The sequence below is a fragment of the Schistosoma haematobium genome, chromosome 2, assembly GCF_000699445.3.
Source record: "Schistosoma haematobium chromosome 2, whole genome shotgun sequence".
NCBI classification, from domain to species: Eukaryota; Metazoa; Platyhelminthes; class Trematoda; order Strigeidida; family Schistosomatidae; genus Schistosoma; species Schistosoma haematobium.
In genome coordinates, this window is record NC_067197.1 from 11,139,960 (window position 1) to 11,150,200 (window position 10,241).

At 35.7% G+C, this 10,241-nt stretch overlaps 1 protein-coding gene across 3 annotated transcripts; it reads left to right on the forward strand.

The window, feature by feature from the left end:
• Positions 1 to 680: 680 nt before the first annotated feature.
• Positions 681 to 10,241, forward strand: METAP2_1 (Methionine aminopeptidase 2; the record flags this gene model as incomplete). 3 transcript variants are annotated; one of them, XM_051214313.1, is made up of 9 exons in its annotated part: positions 690 to 740; positions 2,670 to 2,840; positions 2,879 to 3,104; positions 3,944 to 4,287; positions 5,135 to 5,229; positions 6,839 to 6,935; positions 8,225 to 8,328; positions 8,428 to 8,543; positions 9,664 to 10,241. In XM_051214313.1, 8 exons carry the CDS (start codon positions 2,684 to 2,686, stop codon positions 9,914 to 9,916), a joined length of 1,392 nt encoding a protein of 463 aa, XP_051067472.1. In that variant the 3' UTR covers positions 9,917 to 10,241. The 3 variants fall into 3 exon arrangements, with proteins under 3 accessions (XP_051067471.1, XP_051067472.1, XP_012797641.2); XM_012942187.3 differs by lacking the exon at positions 690 to 740 and adding an exon at positions 2,608 to 2,627 and having other exon boundaries at positions 2,677 to 2,840; XM_051214314.1 differs by having other exon boundaries at positions 681 to 740; positions 8,225 to 8,543.

The following is a 10,241-nucleotide window of genomic DNA, read 5'->3' on the forward strand; positions in this document are numbered from 1 at the left end:
TGACGATGTAAAGATCTAGCGAGAAATAACTGGAAACACAGACGCATGTGCTCTTCAGGCAGACTTAAATAATATGATTAACTGGTCTAAATAGTGACTGATGCCTATAAACGCGGCAAAGTGTGTCTGCATTCACTTTGGGGATACAATGGTAAATAGGTACAGCATAGGGGAACAACCAGTACCCGTGATCCGGTCTAGTAAGGATCTAGGTGTGATAGTGGGTAATGATCTTAAGACGACGAACCATTGCCGGAAGGTCGCAGCTAAGGGGTTTAGAACCCTATGGGCTTAGTTCTCACTAACTTATAAGTTAGTGAGAACTAAACCCGAGAACATCTCAGAGGACATAGCAGGCCAGTAGAAAAGCCAAGAACGAACAAAATACCCGCAGCATACAGGCTTTCATACCGAGTCACTAATACCTGGAACCTGTCACCTGAAGCAGTGGTATCCGTATATTCAATTAACTCTTTCAAGAGAAGGCTGGACAATCACAGAAGCATACTAGAAAAGGAATAACAAAGGCCGTAGCCTTTCTGTCCATACAACACAAATCTGAAATCTTCCGCTGATATATACAAAACGAGATTGGACCTCCACAATTCCACAAGCTTCAGGGACTAATATAGGTCGATAGACTTTCTATCCTTATTACTGCAGACTGAAGGCAGTATTGCACTTTGAAACTATGAGCGTGATTTCGGTTACTTGCGTTACCAGCGATACTGTTTTGTGATGTAAGATGGTTTACCTAGAATATCTCCTCTCAGACATATAGCTTAGGATTACACATGTATATTACAAATCATGTATATATGCATTTATTCTGTACACACTTAATTTCTATTTAGCTTTTGCTTAAAATCACTTCTCGTTCCCAAATATTTCCCCAAACTTTGGTGAAAACCCCAAAAATAGGGAGATTGGGACCATGCAGTATTTAGGTTATGTAATGTTGGTCAAGCCGTATGTGGTGAAGACTATTGAGTTTCCCGGAAGTTCTGTGTTTCAAGACTCACTAACCCACCTCGTGAATATGATCTCATTGGGAGACCGGTAACTTTGGGTCTATGCTCCCAATAACTCAGTCTCCGGATTTATGGGTGAAATTTAAGGCTTTTTTTAACGAAAGTCATGAAAATTGGTACTTTCCCCCCAAAGGCTGGCACTATTTTGGGGAGACACTTCAGACCATTGTTAATGTTGGTGGTTTCCTTACGGTATTGCTTAAGCCTTTTGAGATGTAATTACAATTAATGGTATTTTTAATCTTATGATAATCAAATTCAGTAGAGAGGATTTTCAGCGGCTAGACAAGCTGCACAGCGGTTTGCCGAAGAAGTTTACTTTCAAAGTCTATTGAATCAGAGCCCATTACAGTATGTTAGGAAATATACGTTACATGTACATCGGTTACACAGGTTTTTAGGTGTCCATTACATAGTATACATATAGGTATATTCGCCCGCTTGGAAATGTCAATGGTTCTGTTCCCTTCAAACTTATTTCCTGCAACTGAATGTCTCTTACACATTGCATGCATACCATAGGTACCAATATTTTCGCCTGTGCACTTCATGGTATGCGCATAAGCACCTCTCCTTAGTATTTGCTACCACATCTTTTTGTTATGTCATCGGCCTGATGGTCCAGGCCGCTATTTTTACTAGTCACAAGGTAGACATTTCAGCTTTCGCTTCTTTTTTCTGTCCCGGGGCATATCTTTTGTATATACCTACATAACCACAAGCTGTAACCCATGCAACTCATATATATAAGCATACACATCGGGCAACCCGCAAGATGTGATGGCTTTAAGGTTGGGACCCCAACAGTGCCATGAAGGAGCCCGGGTCGGATTTTACTGTAAAAATTTTCTTCCTCATCGAGGAACTTCCTGAAAATGTTTCTAAGTAGATTCTCACCATTTAAAAACATCATCCATGGTCTTTGATGCAATTTACAGGTTCGCTTTCTGAGGACATCCGTGGTCCAATTATGTACAGATATCTAAAGTGATGAGGCTACCATGTCAATTGACCTTTTCAACGCTCCTAGTTACTTCATATCTTGAACTGAGACCAAACGTATTTAGTCACAAATGACTTGTGATAAATAGTGTAATTCGAGGAGGAAATGAATTCTTAAGAACAGCAAGTGTAGAATAATATTGTGAACAGTGTTATTATCACCCGTTCAAAGTCCTGTCATCCACACAGCTGTTGTTTGCTTTTTAACAATGTATTTGTACCACAGTCCAACGGTTTTTAATTTGATAAGTCATTCAGTGTGAAGCATCTGTAAACCTATTTGAATGTTGCTAGAAGTATTATTAACTAACTAGTACATCACTTAACTAACCTATCAGTGTTACTCTCATCATATTTGCTTTTCGCTGGTGTTTTAAGAAATATCTCAATCCACGCAATCATTCTTTTTATTCAACTGTTTTCAAAATTACTCAGAAGTCCTTCGTCATAATAATTATAGGTTTTCTTCGTATTAGGGGGATTTCAGGCAGCAGAAACCACACTTCTAAAAATCGTAGTAACAGCTTCATTTCAGCATTTTTACAAGGTTTTGAGCTAGTATTAGGATTTTTTGATGCATAAAGCAAAGGCTTTGTAACTATCTATGGTGTCCATACTTTTGTTTGGTCCGTGTAGCTTGCAGACAAACCATGGAGTGCACTTCAGAACCAGATAAAGAATCAGAAAAAAGTTTGGATGAAGTATGCCAAAAAATGGATAAACTGTCAGAATTAAATGGGGATTCGCCCGTAAAATTAGTAACGAAAAAGAAGAAGAAACATAAAAAGAAGACTGGAAAATGCACAAGTATGTATAACATATCATTAATCAAGTCTCTGTTGAAGATGGTGACGATTCGACCCTGATGAAAGAAAATGAGACGGGAGACACTTCAGTTAACTGTCGTGAAAACATGTCCTCTGCTGTGAAAACGTCAAACAAGAAGTCTAAATCGGAAAATTCAGGTGTCATACGTCAGACGGATCCTCCTTCTATTCCTGTATGTCAGTTGTATCCTAAAGGAGACTACCCAGTTGGTCAGATTATTAATTATGAGCCCGGCACTGATTGGTTAGTTCATGTTTGATTTTCTCATATTTTAAAGTTTATTTATATTTTATCTGTGAACGTATGATATATATTTTTTCATCACGACTTCAGTATTCTCCTTGAGTAGTTAGTTACTAAACGTCTCACGATTTTGAGTGTCAGACCTTTTCACCAGTCATTTAAAAGCTTAAACAAATCGAATTGATCAAATGTGTTGACAATTTCCAGTTTATTTCTAGAGGCTTGCGTTTTTGCCCTAGTTCACCAATAGTCATTCTCCCAGTTTTAGTAAAATGACCTCTCAGTAGCTCAACTACGTTTCTTGAACATTTCATGGTAGTCTAAAAAGTGATCACTCTTGGAAGGTACAGAGATAAATATGGTATGTTATAAAGAAGAAATGTGTGGTCATTAGTACTTTTTGTTGCTTAAATTATTATGGAATAATCGAATGATAAATGATCATAAGTATCGAAGTATTCAGGCCAAATTGACGGATCATAGACAATGACCTAATGGTAGGTGGTGAAGTAATTGAGTAGGTTTACCACTCATCACGTCCGGTTGTTTGTTATTTGACGAAATCTTGAGATGGTTTCGGAAAGCTCGTCTTGCTTTTGTCAGCTTGCTTTTTCTCCGACGAAGAGATTAGTCTACTGTTCAGCGGTTCTCTGTGTTTTGCTTTATGAGTGTAAACTTCGGTGCTCAAAAGCAGAGGACATTCGTAGGTTCTTCTTTTTGGGTCACAGGTGTCTTTGAAGCATTACTTATGTATCATTTAAAAATGGAGTGAGGAATGCTGAGGTTAGTTGAATTTTGTCCATAGAGTAAGATTACTAAGTACTTAATTCTTCTTGTAGTCGTACAGCTATCAATCGCACAACATCAGAAGAGTGCAAAGCTCGTGACAATGCTCATATAGAGATCTATCAACAGTTTCGTGAAGGTGCAGAGGTTCATAGACAAACGAGAAACTATATTAAGAAATGGATACGTCCGGGTATTCGTCTCATCGATATGTGTGAAGAACTCGAACGCACTAGCCGTGCACTCATTTTGGAACGCGGATTGAATGCAGGCTTAGCTTTTCCAACAGGTTGTTCAATTAATCATTGTGCAGCTCATTACACTCCCAATGGGGGTGATAATACAGTTCTAAATTATGACGATGTATGCAAAATTGATTTTGGAGTACATGTAAATGGTAAGTCAACATTGTCTTTGTTGATAGGTAGTTAAAGTATCTTACTTTTGATAGAATAAACAAGTTTTATCAGTGTAGAGTTGTAGAGACTGTTGATTTTTGATATATCATGAACCGACCAATGTTAGACTACCGTTGATCGGTTCTTAATTCAGTGCTATCTTTACCAAGCTTTACGAAATATAGCTATGTCAACGTAGTCAAAGTTAATCGCCTTGCTTGTGTAAGCTTAATTTTTTGTAATCTATCGCGATTTCCTGTCGGTCTAAACATTTGGTTAGTGGTTTTGGAAAGAAATATTGCTTCCTATTGATATGAAGGTAAATCATTGTATTGTGGGGACCTATTCGATTAGTAGTTTTGTCCTAAAAAACATAAGTCAATATGTTTTATATCCATGAAAGCATAATTAAACAAGTTTCTTGCTCAAATACGACTGCCTTTTGTTCATTTTTCTGGCTTTCAACTATTGATCTTGCAAATTTTTATGCACCTTGTTAATAAGTCGGCATACTATATATTATTAAAACGCAGTTTAAACAATGGCTTAGTGGTTAAATAACTTTGCGCCCAACTACCGGAGAGTAAGACCGAACTCTTCTCCAATTACTTTGGTTTAAATCATACGCTTCTTACTGCTAGTCCCCACACAAATTTTAACTGAAAATGAGTACATGGATGTATACTTGATATCTGAAATATTTGATTGAATTACCATCAGTAGTCCGATGAATTGTAGTATTGTAATAATCATGTACAGTACCAATTAAGTTGAGTGAACAAATATTTTTGTTTGTTGTATAATTCATAACTGTAATAGCTTATAATATTTTTGGTTTAATTTCAGGTCGTATTATTGATTGTGCTTTCACACTTCACTTTAATCCTAAGTTTGATACTTTGGTAGAGGCTGTTAAGGATGCAACTAATACTGGTATTAAGGTATGTTTATCTATTGTAATATGACCTATCACATTTATCCACACTGGCCTGCGTCAACACCTGAACTAAGGATAGGGAGTGAAGTTGTCGACGAGTTCGACTACTTCATTCATCGTGGAAGTCTGATCAGCCTTAATGGGTTAGTGTCTGACGTAGTCGTTGCACGGATTCAGAAAGCTTGCTTGGCCTTTGCCAACTTACGTCACCTATGGGGAAGACGAGTATGCTGTGCAGCAGTTCGTTCTGTCCTACTTTATGGCTGCGAAACGCGGCCATTAAGGGTAGAAGATAGTAGTAAGTTTCTAGTGTTTGATCTTATATGTCTTAGAAATGCTGCTCGCATCTGCTGAAATCACCGGGTAAGTAATGATGAAGTTAGGCGCATGGTACCAGAGATTAATGCTAAATCAGTTGATGATCTTGTATATCTACATAGACTGAGATGGTTGGGCCACGTGTTACGTATGCCTGAACACCGACTACCAAGACTCACAATGCTGATAAGTGTCGGAGACGGTTGGAGGGAAGTAAGGATCAGCCAAACCAAAACGTGGCATCAGTGCTTGAAGTCACTAACTTCTGGTCTGAGTCATGTTGGTAGATGCAGACCACTTGTTTGAGGTCCGTGCGACTATCATAACCAATGGTTGAAGACTCTGGGTGATATGGCTCGGAATCGATCACAATATTGCAGCTGTATACACTCTTTGTCTTCCCTTAAACCGTGAGATTAAAATTGCTTTATACTCTTATTTCTACGAACTAATTCTTCCCGTATTATACCCTTATACACAATCTTTCTTTTATATATTACTAACATTGAAGTAACTGCTCCTATGAATTTGGTGTTCATCTTGTTTGGCTAATCGGGTATGGCAACTTTAATCGATGCATATATGTGCTTGGTCCTACATCGTAGCTGACTGACTGATACACATGTATGTATTATTGGTATCTGAAGGCATTTATCTAATAGCCTTATGGTAGCAGTCTGAAAGTTGAGCTGTTTTCCAGTACATAACGTGCCGGACTTCCAGTGACTGAATTACGAATAAATCTCCTACACCTTGCACCAAAGAGATGGGGTATCTCTTATTTCGTTGGCTTGACTCATAGCCTGCCACATAAATTTCTACTTCTTAAGTTTCGTCAAAATTACATTCTGTTTTGTAATATGTCAAAGAGTAGAATATAGGTGGGACGTATTAAACAAAGTTGGCGTTTTAGTGAGCAAATTTTTATTCATAGACTATTGTAATGAGTTGAGATCGTGCCAAATTATGGCCACTATGATCGGTAGAACTGTAATTCATGTTTAAGGACATCAAGTGAGTGGATTGATACAAATATATACATTCTTCCTCTCCCTCTGGTATCGTTGAGCATAGTATTGCCGTTTCGGCGATCAATCAAAATAAAAAAGCGCGTAAGCGTTTTCAAAGATTAGATTATTGTAGCCTTTATGTTTTGTAACACATTTGAAACATGAGTTATTGAATTTTAAAATCGCAATATGTTTGGATTTACCATTGACTTGTGTTCATTGTTTTTATAAATTTAAATACCGATCAACTTGTGATTATGAATTCCTCATCTTGTGCAATTTTAGGCAGCTGGCATTGACGTACGTTTGTGTGATGTTGGAGCAGCCATTCAGGAGACTATGGAGTCCTATGAAGTAGAATTAGATGGAAATACTTACCAGGGTAACTCGCTTACTATCATGATTTTAATGAGTTATTCTTAAAAAGTAATTCCAGTTTCCATAATTTCTACTGATGCAATTATTCTTTACGAATAATATACTAAATAAAGTTAAAGCAATTACTTTTTTAAGTCTCCTGCATAATAATATATATACATATATATTTGTTATATTCCAATGAGTAGAAAAGTTGTATTTTTATAAATAACCGACATCTATTTACTCTGAAGAAGTGGCCTACATTAAGTCACGAAACGTCAGAAAAAATGATTTTTCTACTCATTGGGATATAAGAAAAATTATATTTAATAACTCTACCCCAATTGTCAATTTATTTGAAACTATCAAGTCCAACTTGTATGGATACCTCTTGCATAATACTTGTCAAACATAAAAAGAAGTATCTTAGTATCACAGATAAAACCAATCATTTATACCTTTAGCTAGGCTGATTGGTGGTGAAATTCTATTGATGTATTTTGTTGGACGATTTCGGATCTAGTAAATGAAATTTTTAGTGGGACTGAAAGAATTCGAACTACACTATTTAGTACTTTCAGTTAAATATTTTGGTATTAATATTGTAGTACAATTAATGGACTGAAATTTGTAACACGGGTTGGGGATCACGAGAAATTCGTAAAGATGAATAGGCTATCTTAATTTCCTACCATATGGCACTTTTTAAAACTTAACTGTTTTGGTTTGTCTCCACATTCATAGTTGTGACGATCAGTTGTTTATATAGATGATTTTTCTTGTTATAGAAGTAACCGTGAACATTATTTTTAAGATTGACAATATTTGCATGAGTCCACAAAACAATATTCAGCAACGAGAAATGGTAAAGAAAAATGGAAGTCAACCCAAATAAATAATTTGAGTATATGAATACACAGATAAGTTGACTATGAATAATTTAGCCAGATGAATTATTTGAAACATTCTCACATGTTCTTTCCTGATTTGTATGTTCAAACTTATATCATCTTTGCGACATAGTTCTTCTGTGCAAGTGATATGGCTATTTTTCTCGTTTGTCCTAAATTTATCTTAAGAAGGATCTATCCTTGTGAGTAATCCCGCAATATGTTTATCAATTTAGGTGAGTACATTTATTTGCTATAGATGACTATAGGATTAGATACCATAAGGTTTTCCCCCCAATCCAATTGGTTGTTGTTTCTAATTTTATTATGTATAGTTGTTTGTTTATGTTATTCTCTTTTTACATGTAATGATGCTATGATAATTAGTATAATAAATCACATTATTATTATATCAATTCAGTGAAACCTATACGTAATTTGAATGGTCATTCTTTGGGGCCATACCAAATTCATGCGGGGAAAACTGTGCCAATCGTACGTGGAGGGGAGCAAACTCGTATGGAGGTATGTCCATTAATCATCTGTGTGATTCTTACGTTATTTCGTTTTCAAAATAAAATGTTAGCTTAATATTACCTTTTTTTGTTACGATTTTTTTTTGAGGAAAATGAATATTATGCAATCGAAACGTTTGGTAGTACAGGAAAAGGTTATGTTATTGATGGAGATGAAGTTTCGCACTATATGAAGAATTTCGACGTTAGACATGTTCCTCTGAGGTACTTTTATTAACTTTGTACTGATTCAATAAGACCGCATTTTTTAATTGTACGGTTCTTAGTTTATCAGACTTTTTGTCGATCTAACGCTGTTATTAACTCAGTTTGGAAAAAATCTAGTATTTTTTTACAACACTAACTAGTACATGAAAGGTTTTATATCAACTGTTACTTCCATTCCCATCTCTGTAATTCTACGTCAATATTTCTTGCAACATACTGATGGTTTTGTAATTCATCCTGTCTAATTTTTCCCTTCTCACGATTATTTCGCCAGTTACAGTCTGTGAACTTCAGTGACTCAACACCGTACCTTCTAGATTGATATTCAAATATAGTTCTACGAAGTTTCGAGTTTGTATAACTTCATATCTATCGGTACCTAGGGTTCTAATCAAATAAACACGAGCAAAATTTATTAGTTAGTTCGACTATTCAGTCTTTAATTCATTGTCTGCTTCTTGTTTCAAGATGTGAAATATTATCCTGTTCAGAACAGCTAAAACAGACGTTTATTTCTTTTTGTTTTTAATTTACTATTGATTCATATCGTATACTATCTTCTATCCCACAGCCCGTTTCGCTCTCCCCTCTCGGTCGTACTGATATCAAAAGGCTTTAATTGAATATGTTTACTAACTACAACCAAACCTTCCAAGCGTGAAGATCATTTGAAATAAAAAGTCTAGTTAAACTCTATAATTGTATTAAATTTACTGATTCTTTTTAAATTAGTATGTTCTACGTTCAGAAATCGAACTAAACACTTGTTCTTTTAAATAAGAACTTTCGTCTAAATTTAAACGAATAGTTTCACAATATTTGGGCGCCGAGTTCATTTGAGACATTAAAAAGAAGAATATATTTGTAAAATCTCAGCGAATGAATTTTAAGTAAATCCAACGTTTCGCCTGGCAATCTGGTCCAAGCTTATATTCGATAATTTTGTTGTTTGATTATATTTTCCTTGAAAAAGCTTGGACCAGATTGCCAGACGAAACGTTGGATTTACTTAAAATTCATTCGCTGAGATTTTACAAATATATTCTTCACTTGTTCTTTTGTTTCAAATCTTTGAAATTTTTAACATTCTTTTGGATTTCATTTTCTTATTGTGTAGGTTGGCGAAATCGAAACAACTGTTGAATGTGATAGACCGTAATTTCAGTACTCTTGCATTTTGTCGCCGTTGGTTAGATCGTTTAGGTGAGACAAAATATCTTATGGCCCTAAAGAACCTATGTGACGTTGGAATAGTAGATCCATATCCGCCTCTGTGTGATCAACGTGGTTGCTACACTGCTCAATGGGAGCACACGATTTTGCTAAGGCCAACATGTAAAGAAGTTGTCTCTCGTGGGGAGGATTACTAAGTAACTTCCATGTTTTTCATTCAGGATTCACTGTAGACGTTATAAATTGTTTCGATATTTTGATAATATTTGAAAGATTTATTTTCGTTTGAACATGTGTCCAAGATACAGTTTGATATAGTGTTCCACTATGTGTCTCAGTCATTATTGTTTTAATTGATTTCCCAGCGCTAACAATCCTTCTTAAGGCTCTCTGCTTATCAATCTTTATTTTGACCTCAATATCCGTGAGTTTATATCTATATTGTACACTTTCATGTTTTTATAGTAACAACTAGGTTTTGTAAATTAAGTCACATCTAAATAAAGTCCAGTAATATATGAA